The 27656-nt window shown below is 37.8% G+C and overlaps 1 protein-coding gene across 4 annotated transcripts; it reads right to left on the bottom strand.

Annotated features, from left to right (window-relative positions):
* Window positions 1-169: 169 nt before the first annotated feature.
* Window positions 170-27268, bottom strand: PPP1R42 (protein phosphatase 1 regulatory subunit 42). Of its 4 annotated transcripts, XM_057426163.1 has the most exons (8): window positions 26988-27263; window positions 24888-25054; window positions 24306-24444; window positions 19263-19379; window positions 13824-13941; window positions 12143-12271; window positions 8785-8827; window positions 170-1641 (listed from the first exon to the last, which is right to left on the bottom strand). In XM_057426163.1, the coding sequence occupies exons 1-7, from the start codon at window positions 27114-27116 to the stop codon at window positions 8787-8789; spliced, it is 840 nt and encodes a 279-aa protein (XP_057282146.1). In that variant the 5' UTR covers window positions 27117-27263; the 3' UTR covers window positions 170-1641; window positions 8785-8786. The 4 variants fall into 4 exon arrangements, with proteins under 4 accessions (XP_057282146.1, XP_057282147.1, XP_057282145.1 ...); XM_057426164.1 differs by lacking the exon at window positions 8785-8827 and having other exon boundaries at window positions 26988-27260; XM_057426162.1 differs by lacking the exons at window positions 170-1641; window positions 8785-8827 and adding an exon at window positions 10672-10841 and having other exon boundaries at window positions 26988-27268.
* Between the last annotated feature and the right edge of the window lie 388 nt (window positions 27269-27656).

The following is a 27656-nucleotide window of genomic DNA, read 5'->3' on the forward strand; positions in this document are numbered from 1 at the left end:
ACTGGTGCTACTTCACCAGCAGAAGCATTTGACAGGGGTTTGCTTTATCTAGATGTGAGCCGCTTGGCTGCAGGATTCTCTGTGGGAAACCCCATGGCCCGCATTGTAGGGGCTCATTTACTACCTGAGGTTTGAAAATCTTTATAATAAAGATCATGTTATTCAAGGGGAGAATGCCTGCAGGAGTTAAGTTTATTTGAATAATATTTATCAAAGAGCAGTAAAATATTACCAATAACAAAATACACAAAACGTTGAAGGTGAAAAGACAGAACTGGATCTCCTTATTCAGTAAAAATTCCTTTCTTATTTCAGAGAGGGTCTCAAGCATAAAGTAATAAGGTAGATTCAGATTAGACATTAGGAAGAAATTTTTCACTGTGAGGGTGGTGAGACGCTGGCACAGATTGCCCAGAGAAGCTGTAGCAACCTGTGCCCTGGCAATGTTCAAGGACAGGTTGGATGGGGCTTGGAGCAACCTCATCTAGTGGAAGGTGCTCCTGCCCATGGAAGGGGGGTTGGAACAAGATGATCTTTAAGGTCCCTGCCAACCAAAACCATTCTACGATTCTATGAATCTATGCTGAGCTGAAATTCATACAGAGAAACTCCACTAGGAAAGGTTTTATTCCAGGGACAATTTACAATCTGGGCATTCCTTTCCTTATCTGTATGTTTGGAATTTTCCTATATCAGGAGTCTTGAGCATTCATTTAATTACTCAAACCAGTGCAAAGCAGCCAAACTCAAGTTCCAGTTACTTAAAACAGAATTTGAGTTAAAATGAATGTGTAATACTCCCAATCCAAAAATTAATCAGCACAGGCATCATTAATCTTCTTTTACCTTCCTCTCTAACTATTTCACATTATTCACCAGAACTTGGAAAAATCCAGATGATGGAAATTACTTGTTAGGACTACAGATCTTCTCAAAAACCATGTGCTACTTTTTCTTGAAGTGAGAGACTGTAAGCATGCCTCTGTGTAATTGCTAGGAGTATAGAAAGAAGCAGGTCTTCAGGTATTCAGGTCACAAACTAGGTAAGACACTGGTTAAGAACAACTCCTCCTTGAAGAACTGTAAGAACTAGGTAACCGGTTTAGCCTACCACACGCAGATGTTTTTACATGCCTTCAGTACCAAAGCACTGCTCCTACATAAATAAGCAGCCCCCTTATTTTTCTGAATGCTCTTAAAAGGCAGTGTTAAGTTCAGCATACTTCACTGTGGAGATTCCTACAGGACACAAGAGGAAAATTTTTCACAATGAGAACAATCAGGCATTGGAATACTCTCCCCAGAGAAGTGGTGGATTCCATAGAGTTGGATACTTTTAAGATTTGGCTGGACAAGGTGCTGGGACATATCGTCCAAGTCATGTTTCTCTAGAAAGGCTGGAGCAGATGATCCTCAAGGTCCCTTTCAACCTGGTATTCTATGGTTCTACGATTCATTTTGTCAGGTTTTGAGATTACAGAGACACAGATAACACATCCATAGAGACACCAGTACCTTTCTTTCTAAGCTTTGAGGGGAAAAAAAAATCAATAAAATAAAAATCCAGGCCAAGTCTTCACATCCTGGAACTTCTGGGTGTTAGCATTCAACTTCTGCTGTTACTTCAGATTCCTCCTCAACCTACATCAGAGAGATCAGAGAAGACAGATGAGACTTTCACATCAGAACCTCAGCAAAGCCCCTACTGCTCACATCTTCCTTAGTGCTTCCCAGGGCTACACAACACTTCTACAACATTTCTAAGCAGTATTATCAAAAGCTGCAGATGAAAACCAAAAAAGGATATACAGATGCAGTAAAAGACTTATTTTTTTTTCCAGGTGCCAAACCTGGGGCCAGACTAATCTGACTTGACATAATCTAATCATTGGGGTGTTACACATTTCTTTATTAAAAAATTGATTGATTTTTTCTACACATAAAAATGGTGATAGTCAACACATAAATTTGTATCAAAGAATGACAATTTTCAAGTTCCATAAGAAACAAAATCTTAGTAATAATCAAAGCAATTTCTCATATAAATGAAATCAGATAAGCCTCAGTCTTTTATTCCAAAACATTCTTCTACAAACTATGTGTAAGTGATTATACCAAACTTTCCTGGGCATGTAATTAGTGATTACTATGACAGCCTAATGTATTAACTGTCCAAGAAAGGAAGAGCTTATTGCTTATTGCATCCATTTTGAATGAAAGTATTAGTCTATTACATGGATCATTTCACAGCTGGCTCAGATTTATCTAGAGTTTGATGCAGCAATTAATTCTGTTCAGAATTAAGGGAACAGAAAGAAGCAGTCAGTCACTTCTGTAGTCTCCGGTTACAGTGTTACATGATTGAAGAGGGAACACTCATCTTTTTTTTAGCAGTGAACTCCTAGAATCCTTCAAGGCCATGAAACCTCAGTAGTTTTTTAACCCAGCAAAGCAAAATGTATTATTTAGAGTTACAATATATAACATGTATGATTTAGTGACTGTGAATAAGCAAGTTCATATATTACCTGATTCTCCTCAGAGCTGTCAGGATAGCTACTTTGTACAATATGCCAAGATAAAAAAATCACGAGAAAACCAAAGAAGAACCTTTCAGATCCCCTTATCTTTATCAGTTACACTCTGAATTACAGTTACATACTCTCCCATATTAATAGATCATGTGTCTGAATCCTCATCCCAAAAAATCAGTGGGCACACTAACTAAATTGGCTGTTTTTTTCCCTTTCTGCCCCAGTCTCAGAACTTTTGGATTGTATAGCTTTTATAGCTGTAGCACAGGCAGTTTTATGCACTGCTTTGTACCTGCATATAGAAAGAAATAATATGGCATTAAATTAACTTACACCTTGCACTAGTTTTAATGTGTCAGTCAAGAAAAATAGCAATTTTTCATTGGTTACTGAACTAAAGTTCAAGTGTCAACTTTAGGTCAATAACTAAAACACTGTGTGTGCACACAGTAATTACAATGCTTATGTATCACAGAATCAGAATAGTTTGGGTTGGAAGGGACCCTAAGATCATCTAGTATACCTGGTATCTATAAATGTATTCTGATTACGGTCAGAGCAGTACCAAGGGGAGGTGTTCAGGCACCGAGGCCTTATTTCTTCCCCTTTTGGTACTTCTAACACACCAAAAAAGCTACAAGAGTACTGCATGTGCTCTGGAGGCATCAGAACCTTTACTGGCAAGGCCTGATCTCACACCTCCTAAGTCCCAGGCACAGTTTTTGGTGGGGGGAAATACTACCAACAATAGATGATGACTAATTTAGGAGCCACTAAGACCAATCGGACATATCCAAGTCTTTGCAACTGGATGGGCTGCAACCCAGCATGCCAGAAGTGTTACTAACAAATTAGTGGTTGTAATGCTGTCCTCCAAAAAATGTCGCATCTCATCTTGCTAGATAAGGGCACAATTATTGTGGTTTCACCTCAGGTCTGTGAAAGCAGCTGCATATGGGAGTATGCCTTCGCAATGTGTGATAGGATATAGGAAGGCAAATACAGTGTTTATATCATTACAGTTAAATTAGTTTATTGGAACTGACTTCAACTGAATTGCTTCCAGGGTTATACTGAAGTGATTAAAGAATTTATTTATATATCTCCATTTAAGTAGCATTCTTTATTTTAACCTCAAATGACTTTTAAATTCTCCATGCAGTCTGCTTTAAAAACCTGAAGACACAGCATTATTTTTTTTTCATTTGGTTAATTTGATTCATGCTTTGTGTATGTAGAAGTGATTTTTATAATTCTGTATGTTAGATACACAATAAAAAGTGTGCAATGCTAACACAGCTGCCTAAAAATGTTGTGAAGTTTTGAGTTTGTATCTCAACAGTAGCCTGTAAAAGTTCTGGCAACAGGATAGGAAAAGAGTAAACAGTGCCTACTGGATGTCTGTTTCATTTATCCAACAACAGTTACAGTGAACACACAACACCTGAAAAATAAATATGCAAAGATTTGAGTTTGCTTTTTGTTTATGTTACTGTTCCACAGTAGTACTTTGTTCCTGATACTATTTTAACGGAGCCATTTACAAGATGCAGCTCACTCTGAAGTCACTACTAGTTTGTTCTGTATATGAATTGTGTTTAAAATGTTATTGACCTATGGCTGGACTTGATGATCTTTAGGGTCTTGTCCAACCTAAATAATTCTAAATATTAATGTATTTTATGTAAAAGGTTTCAGACAGTCTGAGTTTCAACATTCTTGAAAGTGCATTACAGCCTGCAGACTCAGATGTACCCTGGTAGTTTTTAGACCCTCTGCTGGCTGACAAGCTGCATGTGCCATTTGATTCTCTAAAGCTCTGAGAAATAACCTGTATCTCCTGGAAAAGGTAGTAGATTGAAAAGAATGTGGAATGCGTCTGCATGGTATCTGGTCATCCAGACACGTAGGAGTACATGTGGTCTAGCTGGCAATCTAATCATCAGGAGGTGTGCACTCCCTCTCAACAATTTGGAAAAGCATTTATTCTTTTCAAGGGCAAAGGGTTCTGTCGGTGCATGTGTTCTGTTGGTGTATTTTAGTTCCTTTCTATTTCACAGTTTTGTGCCAGCAGCACAGCAGCACAGAGCACTGGAGAGGGGAGGCATGGGCATGGCCAAAAAGGGATGCCTTTTAATACTGGTTTTAGGAGCTGAATGATGTGGCATTGTTAAGTACTACAGATTTGGCATATATTAAAACTACTTTTCTGGTTGTGCTTTTAAATTACCATTACTGAAATCTAGGTTTATACAGAAGATAATGCCATCTCTATGTCATCTTGCATGTTTGCAATGATGGAGTTGAATTTTTCCTTGCAAACAGATTACGAAGAATCATCAGGAGCAGAATCATCAAACACCACATTCAGCAAGGCTGTAAACATGGGTACAGAAAATACCATAAAGATACACATTACTGTAATGTTAATTGTGGTACTACAGGAGCACTTAATTCACCTTTGCAGGTAGTACATATCCTCCAGAAAAAAGAGGATCAACCACTAAATTGGGTGAATTGCCCTCTGAAACCTTACAAGGGCCGTAGTAACCAGAAACTGCTAGTACCTGACCTCCATTCAAACAGCTCTGCTTCAGCAACAATTTTCATTTCAGAACTTCACTTCATCTCTTTATCAAACTTACTCTTTATCTCGCACAACAGTGACTCCTTTCATATCCTGTGTCATGGCTGAATAACTCAATGAGAAGTAAATTCCTTACATTTCTCTTCCACAGCTTCACCACTAGTTGCTGATAGATATTTTCTAGGCCTCACTGAGGTGGTGTTTACATTTTTCCTTCAACACCTTCACCAAGAAAAGGCAGTGAGTCAGGCTGTAGATGCTGGACAAGGCACTCCAGGACTGTTCAAAACATGCTTTTATCTCTGCCAGACTAGCTCGTATCCAAATACCTAATGCACCTAATTCTGAATTCAGTTTTAGTGCTTGTAGGTTATTCAGTGGATGAAACCCGCTGTAGGATGCACAGCTGAAACTGCACTGGTTTGTACCTTAGTTCTGTATTTCTTCTTGTCATGAAGCCAAGGCTGAAAGTATTGTTTATTTTTGAATTTTCAGAAGTTTGCTGGAATTTATATTTAGTAAGAGAACAAGATCTAGGTTACCTGGAGGTAACATATTCCCCCATAGTTCTTTCAAATAAGAGAACTATATTCTGTAATAAGAAATAAACATAAGATTGTAAAAGTTATAGTTTGGGTATGCAATCTTTATAGCTTGTATCAGCCCCCCCTAAAACTGTGACATAACAAGCCTTAATAGAATCATAGAATAGTTAGGGTTGGAAAGGACCTTAAGATCATCAAGTTCCACCCTCCCTGCCATGGGCAGGGACACCTCACACTAAACCATATCACCCAAGGCCTCGTCCAACCTGGTCTTGAACAATGCCAGGGATGGAGCATTCACAACCTCCCTGGGCAACCCATTCCAGTGCCTCACCACCCTAACAGGAAAGAATTTCCTCCTTATAGCCAGTCTAAACTTCCCCTGTTTAAGTTTTAACCCGTTACCCCTTGTCCTATCACTACAGTCCCTAATGAAGAGTCCCTCCCCAGCATCCCTATAGGCCCCCTTCAGATACTGGAAGGCTGCTATGAGGTCTCCACGCAGCCTTCTCTTCTCCAGGCTGAACAGCCCCAACTTTCTCAGCCTACCTTCATACAGGAGGCGCTCCAGCCCCCTGATAATCCTCGTGGCCCTTCTCTGGACTTATTCCAACAGTTCCATGTCCTTTGTATGCTGAGGACACCAGAACTGCACACAATACTCCCAAGTGAGGTCTCACAAGAGCAGAGTAGAGGGGCAGGACCACCTCCTTTGACCTGCTGGTCACGCTCCTTTTGATGCAGCCCAGGATATGGTTGGCTTTCTGGGCTGCAAGCTCACATTGCCAGCTCATGTTCATTTTCTCATCAATCAGCACCCCCAAGTCCTTCTCTGCAGGGCTGCTCTAAATCTCTTCTCTGCCCAGCCTGTAGCTGTGCCTGGGATTGCTCCGACCCAGGTGTAGGACCTTGCACTTGGCATGGTTAAACTTCATGAGGTTGGCATCAGCCCACCTCACAAGTGTGTCAAGGTCCCTCTGGATGGCATTCCTTCCCTCCAGGGTATCAACTGAACCACACAGCTTGGTGTCATCGGCAGACTTGCTGAGGGTGCACTCATTCCCACTGTCCATGTCAGCGACGAAGATGTTAAACAAGAATGGTCCCAACACCGATCCCTGAGGGACACCACTCGTTACTGGTCTCCAGCTGGACATTGAGCCATTGATCACAACTCTTTGTGTGCGGCCATCCAGCCAGTTCTTTATCCACTGAGTGGTCCATCCATCAAATTGATGTCTCTCCAATTTAGAGACAAGGATGTCGTGTGGGACAGTGTCGAACGCTTTGCACAAGTCCAGGTAGATGACATCAACAGCTCTATCCCTGTCCATCAGTTCTGTAGCTCCATCATAGAAGGCCACCAAATTGGTCAGGCAGGATTTCCCCTTAGTGAAACCATGCTGGCTGTCACCAAGCACCTTGTTGATTTTCATGTGCCTTAGCATGCCTTCCAGGAGAATCTGCTCCAAGATTTTGCCAGGCACAGAGATGAGACTGACTGGTCTGTAATTCCCTGGGTCACCCATTTTCCCCCTCTTGAAAATGGGGGTTATATTTCCCTTTTTCCAGTCATCGGGAACTTCACCTGACTGCCACGATTTTTCAAATATGACGGCCAGTGGCTTCGCAACTTCATTCACCAGCTCCTTCAGGACCCATGGACGGATTTCATCAGGTCCCATGGACTTGTGCACGTTCAGATTTTTAAGATTGTCTTGAACCAGATCCTCTCCTACAGTGGGCCCAAGGTCTTCATTCTCACAGTCCCTGCGTCTGCCTTCCAAGACTTGGGTAGTGCGGTCAGAGCCTTTGCCAGTGAAGACCGAGGCAAAGAAGTCATTCAGAACCTCAGCCTTCTCCAAATCCAGGGTAGCCAGTTCTCTCGAGAGCTTCCTGAGGGAGCCTACGTTGTCCCTAGTCTGTTTTTTATTTGCTACGTACCTGTAGAATCCCTTCCAGGGATTCTAATTCTAGTTATTGTAATGCCAGTTAGATTCATATAAACAAAAGCCCAATATACATGCAGAACACTTTCTTACCTATTATCAAATATACATTACTCTATAAAGATTCAGACCACACAAATCACCTCTGCTCAAGGCAAATCACCTCCACCTACAACGCTGGTAGAGTCACCTGCTAAAAGAGCTAAGAAGAGGAAGAAGTAACACTGCTCACTGCAGGTTCCTTCCCTTTGAGCTACAACTTGAGCTACACAGGATGTGTATGGTGGCTCAGAGAGTGGCTTATGATTAGTTGGCACACTCCAGTGTACTTACTATATGCCGACTGCATTATTTAAAGATATAAACATATTGCTAATCACATCACATATACTGGAGAGACAAAAGGTGACTTTCCCACCAAATTCTGAATTGCTACAATATTGCTATGAATACCTACTATGATACTTAATTCCATGAGTAAGGAAATGTGGGCAGAAACTGCTGGTTAAGTTTACAACATTGAAATTTCAACAACTTCTCTATTTAGGGAAAATTCATATTCATGCATCCCATTGGAAGGTATTAGGTATCTTTAAAATAGTTAAGAAATTTGTTTTCTTTTAATTACTTCCTGCCAATATCCATAATTCTCTCTAAATGTTCAAAACTAACTTAAAATCCAATATAAATTTGCTATTGTTTTTATATCACCCAGAAAGAAAGATTAATGACATATTTCAGTAATCTAGTAATAACTGGCTTTGTTTCATTGTTCAAGCTGTATGTAATCCTCAGTGGATCTTAGATGTAGGTTAAAAAGGCATTTAATGCCTGTTTTTCAGTTGCCAAGGTCAAACATCACCTAGCATGTATAAGGAAAGAGGAAACATCTGTTGGAATAATTTATTTGACTAACAGAAAGGTTAGGATTCAAATTCACTAATTTCTTTGGTCCAATACTGAATTTCATTAAACAATACAAGTATTTGTTCAGTTCCTCGTTTTACATGTGGGCACATTTATGCATATCCCTAATTACTGGAGCTGGCAAGGGAATACTGTGATTTGTCATTATTTCGTATTTGCGTATACTCTGAGAATGAATATTTATGTATTTTGAGGTGGGTTTTTTTTACCCCCAAAAAGAACATTTTAAAGAATTCACCAACCTTTAGGTAATTCCCAAGACTCTTTGGTTTCTGTGGAGTTCCACTAATAACAAAATTAGAATAGGTCTTAAGATCAGTGATTACACATAAAATTGTAATTAATGAACAGCAATCTTCAGCATCCGAGATAGAAGTCCCACTTCCAAGATTTTGAAATTATTAAATGCATGTCATCTGACTGTAGTTTATTCTAACCTTTATGTGATTCAGAGTCAAACCTTCTAGACTAATAGTAAAAACAAAACAAAATAAAATCACTCAAATAGTTTAATTTGCAAATGTGCATTTATATAAATATAGACATTAAGTTTCGATCAAGTATGGGAGATGCAATCTTTGCCTTTCTAGGATCAAAAGGGATTTAAAGGGATTTACAAAGGGTCAGGATTGTAGTCCAGCTTCTTAATACTGGGAAAATTTTTGTCAAGCAAAGCAGCTCAACAATTGGTCAGCTTTTAAATATAGTAGTGTAGAATCAGAATTCATTATCTCAAAGGAGATAGCAGAAGTTCTCTCACTGAAGAAAACATCTTTCTGGGAGGTGCTGTAGACACTTGTTCCACCCTTCATTGTCACTACTTGTAAAGAAAAAGCGTAGTTTTATTCTGCTGGCCCAAAAGACAGAACGCTAATAAAGATGCAACACAAGCTGACAGAACACTGAGCATGTGGACAAACTCATTTGGCAATGGAATTAAAAGAAATGCATGTTTGCATGGCATGAATACTAGCCTGCACTCGTCTACATTTCACAAGCCTGGGCTATTCACTGGAAAATAATTGTGTAGTAGTACTATTTTGTGATAAATAGTGCATTATTCCTTCAGTTCTTGTTTTCAAACTTCTCCACTGCAGCAGCAAAAAGAAAAAAAAAAAAGAACGGGCAAATAAAGAGAAAGGCAGCTATTTTTAATCCGAACAGGAATCAGTAAGAACAAAACTAATGGAATTGAAAGTGGTAAGTTGTCAAGAAAAAATTGTATTAAATGCTGCTCAGTTACTAATAAATTCTGATTTGAATGTAAAATAAAACACTACCTTTAGTAATTTCATTACCAAAGAATTCTTGTGTCAGTTGAATTTATTTACCTGCAGCATTGCATAAATGATGAATTTTTTGTGAGCCAGCCCAGCTGGTAAATAATAAAACAGCGATGTTAAAAGTAGCGTTAAAAATCTGGAGGGAGTAATATTAGGTCCCCAATACTGAACTAAGCTATTACTACAGGTAAAACTGAAAAAACTGTAGGTCCCAAACTGCAAATCCCTGTGAGCAGATCTTATTTCCACAAACAGCTGGACTAGAGTTCACAAAGCTGATTAAGTGAGTAAGAAATACGTATGCTAAACTCAAAAACTGTTTAATTTAATCTAATGTCTAAATGTCTTTAAGGGACACACAGATTTTCTTTCTAGATTATCTTGATGGTCTTGAGCTGATGCTACAGGAAAATGCTAATCAAGTATATACTACACTGGAACATGCCTGCTAGAAGTAAGCTAGAATAATGAAAACTGATTATTTCTCCTTCTGCATATTACTATGTGCATGGGATCAGCCTTTGCCAATGTTGTTGACAGTGACTGTACTTCCAAGAATTAACTTGGATATTATTTTATCTTTGTGGAAGATTACAATCAAATGCATATGAGAGAAACTAGTAACACAGAAGTTATTGCTGTTAGCTAGTCTATTGATTTATAACCAGAAATTGAAATCTATTATCCTGTGTTTTGAAGAAAGAAATATAAAAAATATAACATGGTTAAAAAAACAAAACAAAACAGAAAACTTCTTTCATATTAAATTCTACCTTCATGTCCTCGTTTTCCAAATGACTCAGTAAGAGCTGTACAAGCAATAACCAATGGAACTAAGAGAAAGATAGTTGAGGAACATATCTAAGTTTTTGTTTCACTTATTTTTTTCCCCAGAATTCTTGGCAGAGGTTTTCTTATAGCTTTCTGCATCTCAGACGAAACTAAAAAATCTGGGTTTCCTTTCACAGGGTGACTGTACTGACAGGGAAGAACAGGATAAAGTGTTTCCAAGTCAGCTGCAGAAAACAAACAAACAAGGATTAATTCAATATCCCAAGTCAAAACTTATCTGTTTTACTATTCAGTATGATTGATCACAGGTTCCAATATACCTTGTTAAAGAAAACAGTATAATAAGCCTTAGGGTTATGCCTCAAATTTGATAATTGAGAATAGAAAACTTTGTATGAAATTATGGAAAGTGCTGCCAACACTGATGAAAGGGAATACTAAAGCAGGTATTCCCATTCAGGTGCAGTTATTTGAAAGGGAGGAAATTCAATTACATAGCACCTCCTTATACCAGCAGTTATTCAGAAGACAGAACATTACTTTCAGAATTGTTGCCATTCACATACGGTTTCCAAACACTAAATAAACTGCAACTTTATTGGGCTTGAGGCTGACAGGCTGAGTGCTTTTTTACTTCATGTCTTCAGAAACAACTGGTCTTCATGAGATTTCATGAATTAATAATTAGTATGCATTAGTAATTAATAAATAGTGTGGTTATAAAGAACATGCTCTCTCCCTTAAGCTACATATCAGTTAATCCTTTGAAAGCAATAGTGTAACTTCCACCAGTTTTATTTGATAAATACAGTCAGTCAAACCATTTTGAGTAATTTGAAGTCTAATGTCTACTTCCAAACCCTGCAAGATGGCAAGACATGCTGGTAAGGTTTTAATCTGTAGTCAGCTCTGTAACAACAACAACCCCCATGTTTTGAATAAAAAAAGAATAATCAAAGTTTATTTCAGGTTTTGCTTGAGTTTCAAAACTGATTTGTTTCCCACCTCAAGAACATGTTGATTTTTCTTATAGTTTTAAGGCTTTTTTCCTTCAAGAGGGTTTTCTTTTTTTTTTTTAATCTTTCCAAGTTTAAAACTTTTACTGCTGCTAGACATGTATCTTGGGAAAGCCTTTAGAAGGACTGAAAATCTACACAGATCAAATAATTACCAACAAATACATTTTAAAAGTCTGATGTATTCCATGCATATTTATTCTAGAATGCCCAACAATTTTGCTTTTATTTATTATTTATTTTAATATGGAAAGTAATCAGAAGTAATTACAAACATTCAAAATGTAGCTACTCTTTTCCATAATTCTGGGAGATTGGGATGGAAGGAAAAAAAGCCATATAAATTACTGCTAAAATTAAAGTTTTTAATGAGAAAGTTCAGTTTCTTTTCCTGTGTTTGGTCTTACCAGCAGTACAAGTCTTATTCTTAGTATCTTTACTGTTAGTTGCTATTTTATTTTTGCTATAATATTACAAGTAAGCATGAAGTAATTGATGAGTTTGCTTACATAAATGTAGATGGGCTGCATGCTCATTTGTCATTCTTTCTTTGTTTGTTTTCCTGGAAGCTTTGGAGGCTTTCCAATTCATTAGGAACTGTCTTTCCATTTCTTTAATTTCTTTCCCATCAAGGGATTCTGTCAAAGAGAAGAGAACACTTCCTGTGATACCCAGAGTTAACTAAAAGTTTGTACAAAGCTGTACGCAATGTGTACTCCTTCTGTATTTGCTCTCTTCAAATCTTTTTTGCTGCTTTTAGTCTTTTGGTAAAAAGAAATACCCAGTAAAGCTTGATACTGATATTCAACGTGCAAGAGTAAGTTGACATGTCTGAATTACAAAAGAGAACATCTATTATTTTTATAACTTCCAAGGGAAATATATACATTTCACATTCTGTTAGCATGCATCACATTTTATGCTATGCTCTTACACGAGATAAATATAGATGCAGAAATTCGGGTTAAGAGAGAGAAACTGCATGTCTTGGCAATCAAGGGATCCTACTGATCATGAAGACAAACAGATTTGGCTCTTTGAGGTTAACTTTACTCACTTAGGTGGGTGTTTATGCTCTATGTTTCCTTGGTTGCATCTGCATTTTCACGTCGGACCAAATGAAATACCTCATTTGGCCACAAATTTATGTTGTGTTAGAACTGTCCTAAGGTACTGTTAGTTAAACTGTGCAGATAAGCTTTTGCTTTTCCTTAAGGGCCAATATTTTGTACTCTCAGGAAAAAAGAAAAACAGGGTCTGTAATTACAACTTCTAAGATAATTGCCACCTTTATACCCAAAAGTAAAAAAATCAGCAGATAGGTTTTACTTTTTTCTGCAGCATGAATACTTCTGCATCATGAAGACTAAATTACTTCCTTTATGCTAAAATTATCTCAAAATAATGTAACTGCATCACAGTAAGGTTAATAAATACATTCATCACAAGTGTAGATTGCTTTTGAGGACAAAAGTTATATAACAAATTCAAACATGGTAAGGTACAGCCTGTACAGCTGTAACTGTAGAAATAAAACATGTAAGCAACTGCTACAGGCTGATAAGGGAGAAGACTAGACTTATCTTTGAGAATCATTTTCACAATGACTGGAATATGAACACAAAAAAGTCTTATTGCTATAGCATAATAGAATCTTATGATAATAGAATACTATTATAATAGCATAATAGAATAGAAAGTTTAGGTTGGAAAAGACACTTCAGATCATCAAGTCCAACTGTAACCTAGCACTGACAAGTCCACCAGCAAACCATGTACTAATTACCACATTTACACATTTTTTAAACACCTCCAGGGATGGTGACACAACCACTTTGCTGGGCAGCCTGTTCCTGTAGTTGACAACCCCTTCAGAGAAGAAATGTTCATCAGTGGCCCAGCTAAACCTGCCCTGGCACAACTTGAGGAGCAATCTCACCAATCACCTATTATAAAACGAGTTATTACTTCTAATAGCAAAAGCTAAGCATCATGGTTTGTGCAGTTGATTACAGAAGCAGGCTTAGCTACATTATCTGTACATAAATAAAACTATTATAATTTGACCTCAATATCTATGGCAGTAATTGTATTTACATGCATAGTGCGATTCAAGAATGATTAATATATCAGTTATGTTCTAAAACAGGGAGGGTTACGGATGGGTTTTGGGGATGGCTATTGTTTTACCTAAAGTTTGTGACTGTACTACAATCCTGTCCCTGTACTTAGGCTTGTTGCAGATGGGGTTTCCTGCAAGTTCCATTCTGCGCAGCTTTGTCCATTTGTTTAATACAACCTCCAAATCCTGCAATTGATAAAAGAAGAGAACATTGTCATTATTTTTCCCTCTCCAGAGTAAGCTTCAACAGTAATGCTATTTGTTCTGTCAGGCCTAAATCCTGCACATAGAAATAACTTCAATGAGACTATTCATGTATTAATATGCATGTTAAGAATGTGCATTTTCAAGTACAGTGGTGTATAGCATTCCCTGAATATGTCAAAATTGCACAGAAAAATGGAAAACTCTGCATGATTATGGAATGATACCAGCTATGGAAAATTACCACTGCAATCCCACTCATGAGCACCTAATGCTAAGGAATTACCAGCCAAAAAAAAAGCTGTGATATGTAATGTCTACTAATGTATCCCCATGGTTCCACAGAGCACTCAAAAGTATTAGTGTCTGATTGTATTTGGAAAAATCTGTGGAAGAATAAATACTTTACAGAGAAAGAACAGACTAAAAAAAGCTAAAATTGTGCAAACCACAGTAGACTGCCTTGCTCTTTATTTCTATGTAAACCTGTACTTTACAGAAGAAAGAGTAATCACCCCCCCCCCCCGAACTGAGTGTGGTCAGTTACAATATTGGCCCAAATGCTGAAATTTTTGAAATATACCTTTCTCCATCTGGGTTCTGTCTGGTTACTCAAGGGCAGTATGACCTAGATAAAATTTCTTCTGTCTTTTAAATACAATAAATTCAAGTTAAAAGGATGCAAAGCTTAGCAGCTTGGTCCTTTCTACTCTACTACTTTCTGAAATACTTTTGCCTCAAAATTGCACTTAACTGTCATCTTTAATGGGCTTCCTTCTGCGTATGAAAAGCTTAAGGAGGGATTCAGAGCAATCCATATGACTGAAGGAGGAGAATTTATATTCTATGGTTGTAATAATCTGAAAAAAAAAAATCTACTAATAATGATGTGACAGATTCTAAACTGCACAGTCTATAGAATTTTGTAGCTTGATGCCAATAATGAAGCATCAAACAACACAGGTATCACTTAAATCCTTCAAATTTAGAAAAATCACCTGGGTACTGCAAACAAGGAGAATTCTGGTTTTGCAGGCCCTACTCCCTTGGTAGGAAATCCTCCTGGGAATATTCTATGGGTTATACAACAAGTGTTTAGAAAAATCATATGGAAGAGGAGGTGGCAGCACAGCCTCACACCTCCAAACCATGTCATTTTTTGTGTATTGATATCATCTATCACCTATTGTTACCCAGTGATGATAAAGTCTTTTCTGAAAAACAGAGAGCAAAATCAGTTCTGTGAGGAGCAAGACTGATAAAACAATGCAAGAAACTGAGGACCAGTCCACTGGAAGAAGTGTTGATAAATCTCATAATATTACACAGCAAATCTCAGCCAGCATGTATCAGAACAGCAATATGTATCAGATCAGCATGTATCATAACAGTTTCGGTGCTAACAGTCACAAACACAACAATTAGGGGAAAAATACTTTAGGCTAGGGCTATTAAAAAAGAAATATCATTTAACAAGTGTATTTATTTATTCTTACGTGAACATTCAGGCATTGTCACTGAACTCTGTAATGTGTTCTAGATTTTACTAGGAAGAATTTTTTCCAGTAATAGTTTTGCAACACAAACTTGTCTATTACTAAAATATAATGTATACAGTTTATCTTTGATGAATGTGTACAAAGAGTCCTGTAGATCTTTTTTTAAGCTGTTACTTACTTGATAAATGACCCAGAACATGCTTACTCCAGTGTGTGTTTATCTAAGAGCACACTAATCCTGTGCTGAAATATGATTACCCTTTTGATACGCTCTAGTTGTTCATTGCCTTCCTGTCTCTAATAAAGTGCTTTCACTTCCCAGCCTTTCAATAAGCTGTACTAAAGGGACCAGACACTCTTCTGGGCAGTCTCCATTTGATAAATGATCATGTCATGCTATCACTTTGAGGTTTGCTACAAAATACTGACGAGCAAATTGTATTCCATTGGGGGTGGAGAAGAGGGGGAAGGGCAAGTGCCTTAGTAGACAGCTGTAGTGCTGGCATTAATGCTCTTACCAATTAATGATAGCCATTTAAGAATTGGTATCTGACCAGTATGCTCCAATTTTTATCAGAAACGTCTAGTCCAACTGCCTGACTACATCTACAGACAGCAATTTGTCACCATTTTGATTACCTGTCATAATCTATTTGAGAAAATCTATAATTTTTCTCTTGTTCCTGACTCAATTCTGAAGAGAATTAATTCATCTTTTGTGATATCCTCTTGTCATAATCAATATTGGGCAGAGGTTGAATAAATTAAAGACTTAAGAAATACAGACTTTTGTAAATATTTCTAACTGTATTTTCTCTATCCAAGTACTCACACAAGTCATACTCTTCACAAAACTAATATAACAAATAAGTACTATACTGTCTTTTTGTAAACAGGAAGAGTTGTAGGTGTTTTCAATAGGAATAGTTGTTTGTTTTTAAATTCCGAGTATTCCAACCCAAAAACACTGGAGCTTAGAAGTCCTTGTGAATGTGTCTATAGTAAACCAGAAGCTTGATACGATAAATAAATAAAGTAGCAAGCAATAAAAACCAAAGAAAAACCAATTCTATTAAAATCAATTATATTCTGGGTAAGTGAGCCAAGACATGCTTTCTACATATGGTAGCTAGTCCTATTAAGTTAGTCTGCACGAACTGAGAAAAATGACTTCATTTTGTTCTGTCTACATATAAATTCAGTCACGTGAAACAAGGTCATATGCCTTGATGTCTATTAATTTTGCTAACAGTGCCCTGAATTAGCCAGAACTTCAAGTGCTTGAATTTCCTAGCCCAGATTTTCAATTACATTGAGATCAACATGGCCTTGTTGACAAGTGAAGGAGTATGGGTTTTCCTAGTAATGTGAAAAAACTCGGCTAAATGTTTAGATATATGATAATTCACCAATTCTTTAAAAGTGAGAAAAGTCTACACAAGAAGATTGTATTTCATGCATTTCTTATGCCTTTCACATTTCCCTCTTTTGCAAAGATTCTGTGTTATTCCTGTTGCCATCCATCTCTGCGACACAGCTCGCTGCTGTTGACCAGCCCTGCTCAGACATGCATGGCTCCTCTACAGCTTCTCTTCCCATGTGGTGAAGCAGAGCTGGGTACATAGCTCTCTGTCACTTCTGTCATACTGCATTGCTACTGTCTCTGATCAATGCCAGGCATTCCTGGGGATGTTCTTGATGGCAGTGATGGGGAAGCGGGAATAGGAAGACAGGGGACATAGAGTGTTTGGTGTGAAAAGAGGTATACCTAAGAGTTTTGAATACAGAGGGGCAAGAAGGAGCAGAATGGAGGCAGCTTGTGTGGGAATGAAAAAGCCTTTGCTGTTTGTAACAATTTCAGCCAGCAGAAGTGACTAACTATATGTAGTACCATGTATACTAAAATCCTTTCAGCTATCACAATTTAGAATAATGTCAGCCATGGAAACATGAAGTTCAGGGTTGCAAAAAAGTTGAAACATACTTAATGCTTCCCTCAGCTATGTTTATTTTTAAACAGTTTTAGTGGATATATAAGATTGTTCTGCTAGATGGTCACTCTGAGTTAAAGCCGTTTAAACAGAGCTTAAACTGCCTTTTTAAAAAATATTTTTCTTTTTCAGTAGTGTGGGGTTGGCGTTTTTAATTTAAATAAGAACTTATATTAGTGATAAGTAGAGCCTGCTAAAATGTAATCTCTAAACCTCAGTAATTGTAGCTGTAAAGTTGGATATCCAGCTGCACTGCTGTCAGACTGCAGCTGCATTAATGTTAGGCACATTGAATATGGTCATTCATTTTATGGGTCTGCAAAGATATGAAGAGAAATACCCAATCTGCTCCATATTTGCAAAACTTGGAGACTGTTTAGAAAAGATTTTCTAAATTTACCAGAGCTTAATCCAAGTGTAACTGCCAGCAGCAGCAAACTCAAATGCTAACCATGTAATTTTTCAAAAGCTGTGACTGCGTAACATGGAAATGTAAATGTCTGACTGATTTGGATAAATATGAACTCTGGTCTTCCTGATGATTAAATAATGAAATTTAATAACGATTAAATAATATATACACAGCTTCTGAATAATGCAGTCTTTTTGTTCTCTCCTTGTTCTATGTCAGAAGATACTGTTTTTCCCTCTGAGACGCTGAAAACAATCTCTGAACTGGCATCCTTATTCTTAAAAATAGTTGGTTCTTTGGCTAAGACCATCTTCTAAGATCATCACAATTGGAATATTTTGTATTTATAAGAAACAAAAAAATACAATAAAAAGATCTGTAAAAAAACGTGGTAATGTGTTTTATTTAGAAAAGAAATCCTTTTCAAAAGGAAAGCTTCACAGACACGACCTATTTAAGAAAGCTTACTGTTATTTTGTATGTAACTAACACATTCAATATGGCTTTAATTACCCATCCAAAGCCTACATGAATTCTATTTCAATATGAATTCAATCACAACTGCCAGCCAGAAACACAGCTTGAAATGCAATACATTAATAATCCTCTTGTAAAAAAGAAATGCATTGTTCAACATTTTAAAATAATAAAATGCAACAAATTAAGAGTCCAAATAAAGTACATTGACCTAGAGAGCTGATAAATTATGCAATAAAATACTGAAATCTCCTCATCAATAAACAGAACTGACAAATTTATTAGGTGTTGTAAGAAGTAATAAGAATAGTTATTTTAATAATTACTAACCATTAAAAGTTAACCTTTCTAAGGAAATAGAATGCATATGCAAACCAGTAATGCAAACCATTCATTATTTAATCATGTTTTTTTCTTGGTGGTTTGGGTTATTATTTAAACCAAATCATTTTAGTATTTATTAATAAAAATATAAATTTAATAAAAAGCAGAACACTCGTGTCTATGGTTTATGAAGTGAAAACAGTGTTTATTATTTATAAAGTTTGTTCCATGCCTCTACCATGCAATGATGGTGACAGATAATGTTCAACAGAAATTTGATATTCAGTTAACTGGCATGACACTAGAATTATTTTTTAAGTGTTCTTCATGTCAAGAAGTAGAAGACATATTAACTTATAAAGATAATGAGAAGTGACAAGGCCAATTCTCCTGTTCCTTTTTGAGAAGATTAGCTGGAAATTTTAAGTGTAGAATATTCTGTTCGAATCACATGTACTACTGCAAAAGAAAGAGCGAAAATACTTTTGTTTCAGTTGGTTTAGCTGTGACTGTGGAAGTTTGAGTTTCTGCTTATGAAGACATGTCTTTCCTTAGCAGAAATTTATATCACCCATACTAAACAGAACAAATATTTAATACCTTGATATGTCGAAGTTGATTGTCAACTGCTCTAAGATAAGAAAGATTTTCCAAAACTGCCAGGTCATCTAATTCATCAATGTTGTTATTGCTGATATTCAACACAGACAAAGATTTCTGGAGGAAGAAAAGCAGAAAAAGAAAATATTTTTTGTCATGCCATGCATGAGTGAAGTTATAAATTCATACAGAAAATTCTCTTAGAGCAAGGACAAGCATATGAAGCAGAAACATGCAAATACACAACCACCACATATCTCACACATTGTTTTATGTAGGCTTTCCATATTGTCCTAAAACACTGTTTATTTTGGAGTCAAACCAAGACAAGATTATTTCTCAATTACTTCAGGAATTCTTAGTGAATACAGAATTTTTATTTTTCTGTAAATATGTTCAAATGCTTTACAGTTCTGTGAATGCTACTAGCTCTATATTTGAAGTATGAAACAGACACAGAAATTGACTGCTTTTACCAAGGTTACATCTGAACTGCATAAAGCTGAAATCCATGTCTGATGCCTATCTCATCTTGTTTAATGGCTTGCCTACGCTGTTTTCCTTTCAGGCTTGATCTTAATAACCTCTGGGTATACATACATCTGTTCCTTGTTCCTTCTTTGGAACACTAGTGAGTCACATAATGCACTTTGTAACAGATAATAGCTAGAGAGTTCTTTACATTCTAGATAAAACATTAATGGGTTTCAGGTAGTACTTAATATATTTTCACTTGAAAAAAACACGAAGCTTCTATCTCTAGAAGATTAAAACTGACACCTATTCAAGTGAGTTTAAAATTATACCACATATGGGATTTACCATTAGTTACAAAATGTCCTTTTCAGCAGTGTATATAGGAAATGGAACCCGTTCAAAAATCTGACCAAGGTCTACAGTGCAGGAAGAGATTACCAGAATCATCCTGATATGCACAGTGCATAAACTTAAACTCCTCATTCAAAAGATTCATTATATTGTCATCATCCAAACATTTGCTTCTAGTACACAGAGAATTATATGGCCCCACGTTTTTGGCTCCTTCATCTCTGATACCATTAAGAGCCAGAAACAGAAGATGATGAAGTAAGAAGTGATGTCTTAAAGATGGACCAAACACTTAGCACTTGAAGGATAAAAATAGAATGTTTTTACACGTAGCTTTCACAAAGATGTTATGTGGTCAAGAATGCAAAGTGCTTATTTCAAAACAAAAACCAAACCCACACCAAAAGACCTTAAACAAAAGCCATGAAGAACTAAATGCTAGTGATTCTAGGCCAGGATGCTGAAAAACACTGAAGTATCTGATTTATTATCCTGGGAAAATATTAGCTCTATAATCTCCCTCTACTTTCATAATATAGAAGGAACGAAATAAAAGTGCTCTCACAGGAATGGGCATGGGAAATAAGCAGGAGGAGTTGGAAACCTGTGTTAAGTCAGGAGACTATGATCTGGTGGCAATTACAGAGACGTGGTGGGACAGCTCACATGACTGGAATATAGTCATGGAGGGCTATGTCCTTCTCAGAAAAGACAGGCCAGCCAGGCGGGGTGGTGGGGTTGCTCTTTATATGCGGGAGGAACTACAATGCACCGAGTTCTGTCCAGGGACAGATGATGAGCGAGTTGAGAGTCTGTGGGTGAGAATTAAGGGCAGGCTGGCAGGGGGGATACTATTGTAGGTGTCTGTTACAGACCACCGGATCAGGGTGAGGAAGTTGATGAGGCCTTCTACAGGCAGCTGAGAGCGGCCTCACAGTCACAGGCTGTGGTCGTCGTGGGGGATTTTAACTTCCCTGATGTTTGCTGGAAGGACCACTCGGCAACCCAGCCGCAGTCCAGGAGGTTCCTCCAGTGTATGGATGATAACTTCCTCCTGCAAATGGTGGATGAGCCGACCAGGAGAGGAGCGCTGCTGGATCTCATCCTCACTAACAAGGAGGATCTGGTCGAAGCAGTAAAGGTTGAGGGCTGCCTTGGTTGCAGCGACCACGAGATGGTGGAGTTCAGGATCTTGTGTGGCAGGACTAGTAGAATACCAAGTAGAATTGCAACCCTGGACTTTAGCAGGGCAAACTTTGGCCTTTTCAAGCAATTGCTAGGGGAAATCCCATGGGCAGGGCTGCTTGAAGGTAAAGGGGCCCAAGATAGTTGGTTGACATTCAAGGACTGCTTTTTCCGTGCTCAAGATCGGAGCATCCCGACACGGAGGAAGTCAAGGAAGAGGGCCAAGAGACCTGCGTGGCTAAATAGGGAATTGCTGGGTATGCTCAAGTGGAAGAGGAGAGTTTACAGGTCATGGAAGGAGGGGCTGGCCACTTGGGAGGAATATAAGGCTGCTGCTAGAGGATGTAGGAAGGCAGCTAGGAGGACTAAGGCATCCTTAGAATTAAACCTGGCGAGAAGGGTCAAGGACAGCAAAAAGAGCTTTTTCAAATACATGGCAGACAAAACTAACACCAGAGGCAATGTAGGCCCACTGATGAACGAGATGGGTGCCCTGGTGACAGAAGATAAAGAGATGGCAGAGTTACTGAATGCCTTCTTTGTCTCTGTCTACTCTGCTGCGGGCAGTCCTGAAGAGCCCTGTACCCCTGAGACCTTAGATGAAGTCAGGTCGACGGAGCGGTTTGCCTTAGTCGATGAGGAATGGGTTAGAGACCAGTTGAGCAATCTGGACATCCATAAATCCATGGGTCCAGATGGGATGCACCCGCGGGTGCTGAGGGAACTGGCGGAAGTCATTGCTAGACCACTCTCCATCATCTTTACCAAGTCTTGGGAAACGGGAGAGGTGCCTGAGGACTGGAGGAAAGCAAATGTCACTCCAGTCTTCAAAAAGGGCAAGGAGGAGGACCCGGGTAACTATAGACCGGTCAGCCTCACCTCCATCCCTGGGAAAGTGATGGAACACCTTATCCTTGGTACCATCTTAAGGCATATCAAGGATAAGAAGGTTATGAGGGGCAGTCAACATGGCTTCACCAGGGGGAAATCATGTTTGACCAATCTCTTAGCCTTTTATGAAGAAATAACACGGTGGATGGATGATGGCAGAGCGGTGGATGTGGTCTACCTTGACCTCAGCAAAGCATTTGACACAGTCTCCCACAGCATCCTCACGGCTAAAATGAGGAAGTGTGGACTGGATGATCAGGTAGTGAGGTGGACTGCGAACTGGCTGAAGGAGAGAAGCCAGAGAGTTGTAGTCTATGGGGCTGAGTCTAGTTGGAGGCCTGTAACTAGTGGAGTGCCTCAAGGGTCAGTACTGGGACCGGTATTATTTAATACATTCATCAATGATTTAGATGAGGGAATTGAGTGTACTATCAGCAAGTTTGCTGATGACACTAAGCTGGGAGGAGTGGCTGACACGCCAGAAGGCTGTGCTGCCATCCAGCAAGACCTGGACAGGCTGGAGAGTTGGGCAGGGAGTAACTTGATGAAATATAACAAGGGAAAGTGTAGAGTCCTGCATCTGGGCAGGAACAACCCCAGGTTCCAGTATAGGTTGGGGAACGATCTGTTAGAGAGCAGTGTAGGGGAGAGGGACCTGGGGGTCCTAGTGGACAACAGGATGACCATGAGCCAACACTGTGCCCTTGTGGCTAAGAAGGCCAATGGCATCCTGGGGTGTATTAGAAGGGTGGTGGTTAGTAGGTCGAGAGAGGTCCTCCTTCCCCTCTACTCTGCCCTGGTGAGACCCCATCTGGAATATTGTGTCCAGTTCTGGGCCCCTCAGTTCAAGAAGGACAGGGAGCTGCTGGAGAGAGTCCAGCGCAGGGCAACGAAGATGATTAGGGGAGTGGAACATCTCCCTTATGAGGAAAGACTGAGGGAGCTGGGTCTCTATAGTTTGGAGAAGAGGAGACTGAGGGGTGACCTTATAAGTGTCTATAAATATATAAAGGGGGAGTGTCACAAGGATGGAGCCAGGCTCTACTCAGTGGCAAACAATGATAGGACAAGGGGTAATGGGTACAAACTGGAACACAAGAGGTTCCACTTAAACTTGAGAAGAAACTTCTTCTCAGTGAGGGTGACGGAACACTGGAACAGGCTGCCCAGGGAGGTTGTGGAGTCTCCTTCCCTGGAGACATTCAAAACCCGCCTGGACGCATTCCTGTGTAACATTATCTAGGTGTTCCTGCTCCGGCAGGGGGATTGGACTAGATGATCTTTCGAGGTCCCTTCCAATCTCTAACATACTGTGATACTGTGATACTGTGAATGACTTGTTTCTATTAAAAGAAAATGGCACTACACGTCTTGGATTACTTAATCTCAAAACAGAAAGAATTAGAGCCAGATCAAATGTTTATGACACGCGCATGAACAGAGGGACTCACTTTTCAGTGAGTGCTTCATCTTCACAAAAAAAAAAAAACACCTCATCAAACCCTGACTACACTTTGGGAGATACAGCAAGATGAATATTTTTAGTATAGAACAACATCCATTTATAAGTAAAGTCTATTTTTTTAACCACTTCAAGGATAATATTTGATGTTTAATGTGTTGAAAGAACTTCAGAAGTTGGCTTTCCTGAAGCCTTGATATAACACAACATAGAAAAATTGTGCAACTAAAACTGAATATTTTTGATTGTGTTGCTGTTAATATCCAGAAAAAAGCTGTTTACACCTCTTTTTTTGCCATTGTACTCTCTAGAGAAATACAAAAGGAAGTAAATAATATAACAACAAACTGACTAAAAATTAAGTAGACTGAGATAACTAGCAGTGATAAATTCCTACCCCTTTTTATTGACATTATGTTATATAGGTATATGGCATTCACACATTTCCTTACTTCCTCTCTCTCTTTATTCTCAATTCCATCCTCGATAGAAAAGTAAATGAAGAAGTAGAATCTGTTGGGCTCCTTGCTCATTTAAAAATTGGAATGGGAATCCCTTGAAAGAATGCCACCAATCGGCAGAAAAGGAAACCGCACGGTGATCAAGCCTTAATCACTTTCTTTAAAAAGACTGAACTACCGATTAACAGCTCACTGAAATTCTCAGAATGTACTTACTGCCAGGGACCTAAGAGATCTTGGATCAAACAGAAGCTTTTCACTATGGGGGAGATGCTGACTTTCAATATGTAGCTCCCTTATTTCTTCTATTTTATCCAGACCCTCTACTACAGTGATGTAGTTGCCCCCCAAATACCTGCAGAATAGAGCACAAAATAGATTTAATAGCCTTTGACAGTAAAAGCAAACACAAGGCCTCAATATGTTAAAAAGATATTTAAGTATTATTGAATAATACCTTGGAATTATGACAGAAAAGTTAAATGACCTAGCATGTGAGTACAGCATACAGCTAACAAACAGATCCAAGGGGTTTTAGCTACTTTATAGCTATTATTATTTTTATAATAATATTATTAAATGGCTGAAAAATGAAAATAATTTAAATGTAAATAACTATGTTAAGATGATATGTTATTACTTACATCATAGAATACTTCATTAAAAAAAAAGCAATAACTTTAATTTGAAAAGCAAAATTTAAGAGCTCAAAGGACCTTAATGGCTACATAGTATTTAATTTCTTAGTGTAATAATTATTATTTTACTAGTGAAATAAATACATTAGTTTCAACTTACAGCTTTTCAAGCTTTTTCAGTGATGAGAGATTTTCCATACAAGAAATACAATTGTTCTGAAGGTAAAGGTGCGTTATATTTGAAGCAAAGTCCAAGTTCTGGATTTGACTGATTTGGTTATCATATAAATATAGAACTCTAAGATTTTTGCATGAAGAGAGGTCACCCTGAAATAAAGAATAACAATTTAATGCTATGTAAGAGTTCACTCACTGCCTGCTTCTGGAAGCTGTTTATTGGTTTTATATTTATGTTCTGCTTCATGGTTTATACATTTTCACCTTTAACAAACACTTTTAGCAACTGTTATTCCTAGAAAGGCTGTTAAGTGCCAGTAATCATCAGATTGACATCCATCATTACTATTCTGGTGTACAGAAGCTGAGGACTACAGACACCATCACAGTTATGTACATGTTTGCCTTCATGAGGTGGATTTTCAGAAAAGTTAGTGTAGTTGGCTGTGCATATTCCTAGGAGTGGGCTGAATAAACCCATTTCCTTGCATGGCTCTGTTCACATAGAACAAGCTATTTTCTCTTGACTGAAATCACACTTTTAAAGCAGAAATCCACCATACACAATTCAGTTGTTCAGGGTTCATCAATTTCAGAATGTGCTCAGTATCTTCAGGGGATTTGAATTAACGTGGGACTTACTGAAACCTGTCTAAATTTCCCATTATTAAACTCAAAGGAAGAAGGACTGGGTTAGGCTTGCAGGTTTAGTCTTTGAAAATGGAAAGGTCATGGATTATTTTTTAAATGAATAAGCCCCAGGGAGGAATTTATAAAAAAAAAAGAGTAGATTTTAACCCTACTAATTTGAAAAAGCCACCACACCAGTCCAAATCTGTTAACCTCACTTGGCTTATATCCTGTTCCTGAACTCCCCTTTCCTTTCTCAGACTTCCTCTGAAATCTAAGGAATAAATCACAGATAGATTGAAAAGATTGTGCTGTGAGTTAACAACTCTTTGTACGAAGTCTCAAGACTAAAAAAAAAAATAGCATTAATGAAACTAAAGTAAGCGTTACACTTAATTGTATGCTCAGCAATACTACTTCCTTAAAAAAAATTTCAATCTGATCTGCAAAATTTCTCATTCATTACATCTTCTTCTATTCCAGAGTTTGCATTTTTATAAAGGTAACCATCAAGAAATACAAATATTTAAATTAAAAAAAACCAAAACAAACAACAAACCTGCTGAAAATATGAAATTTGGTTTTAACCTCAGACCTAAAGTCTCCAAGAACAATGGAGCTAGATTTCAACAGGGCTAAAGCACTGCTGTCAAAGCCCTGCACCTACTGATTCAATGGCAACAGCCTGAGTATATTGTATAGGAAAAGTGTCAGGGCTAAATGATTAATTTGAAATACTCTTTTTCTGAAGTGGCTAAAGAGGTAAGCAAGTGGAGTTATTTCCATTCTGGTGACTTCCTGAAAGGCCCTTTATAATGTAGCAACTGTGCAAAATAAAATAGCAAATTGTTTTGGTATTTTATTTTTAAGAGCTGCAAATTTCTGTTATAGAACTGTGAAATACTGAAAAAAAAAAAACAATCTCCCTTGTGTAACTACTTATATGGATTTTCTCTTTAACTAATGGCAAAAATAGGGTACTGATAATACCCTTCTTGTCTGCTGTACAGATGATATATGTTTCCACAGTTTGAGATAAGTAAAATAATTTAACAAGATTTTTTCCACATAAAGAAAAAAGTGTCAGGGCAATAATAACAAATGCTGCAGACTGTTGGAGCTACAGTCACCTGTTTTGATGTTTTATATGAAAAGTTACAGCTGAAAGATTATTTTCACATTTCAAAGCCCACATATTTAAAATCTATTTAAACACTGTTATGTACAAGCAGTGTTCCACACAATAACAGCACTGAACACTAAAGCATGTTTCCAAACAGATGCATGATTAAGGCTTCGTTACAAGACAATATAAATGTTTAACTGCAATATACCTGCTATAAAATAGAAACTTGCTTTACTTGTCTCCCCAACTATAGACAATTCATTGTATCAGTAACTACAAAACATATGAATAGGTAGGTTAAAAGGAACAAAGAAAAATAAATCTTACAATTGCATCTATATTTTTAGCTGATAAATTCAGATGAGTTATTTTTCGCAGGTACTGCCCAAAGTCCTCTTCACTGCGATTCTTATGACTGATGCTTCTAGCAATTAGGTCCACTGTCAGTTGAACCATGATTTCTTAGTAGGCCAAACTGCTCTAGCACTGCTTTTAATAGTGTATTCCATGTGCTCTTGTAGGTAGCTTTATAAAACGCCTTAAAAATGAAAAAGGAAAATGTTATACTTGTACCCCAGATCTTCAGCAAAGCTTCTGTATACTTCAAATCTGATGTTTCCTCACCAGTTCCCTTTTTGCTTAGTAACACATTTATATGTGGTCCAAAGACTTGTAAGACCCTATCCATTTTTTGCTGCCATTTTTTCCAAGCTTCTTGTATTTCACCTGCTGCTTCAGTGTGCTTAAGTAGGTTGTACCCTAGTCTTCATCTTTTTGATATAGAAATCTGAGCAAAATGGTTCACAGCTGAAGTAATTCTCACACATAAATAACTAATTAATGGCAGCTCATAACCTAATTATTGGTTAGAAAGCAAATCACTCTGTATAGCAGGTTTTACAGGCTTTGAGAAGTGGTATAAAGCTACAAAACTCTTTATACAGCTGCACAACCCTTTTGTCATGCACAAAATTGCTCACGCATTTGTTATGCACA

Source organism: Pezoporus wallicus, unplaced genomic scaffold (assembly GCF_028554395.1).
Source record: "Pezoporus wallicus isolate ANWC-B61680 ecotype Strahan unplaced genomic scaffold, APGP_CSIRO_Pwel_v1 contig_4131, whole genome shotgun sequence".
NCBI lineage: Eukaryota > Metazoa > Chordata > Aves > Psittaciformes > Psittacidae > Pezoporus > Pezoporus wallicus.

Coding starts and splice junctions, on each gene's coding strand:
- PPP1R42 (XM_057426162.1), bottom strand. CDS start 27,116: ATGGTTCAACTGACAGTGGACCTAATTGCTAGAAGCATCAGTCATAAG. Junction 25,055..26,987: donor CTAAAAATATAGATGCAATT/GTAAGATTTATT, acceptor TCTTTATTTCAG/GGTGACCTCTCTTCATGCAA. Junction 24,445..24,887: donor CTGAAAAAGCTTGAAAAGCT/GTAAGTTGAAAC, acceptor TCTATTCTGCAG/GTATTTGGGGGGCAACTACA.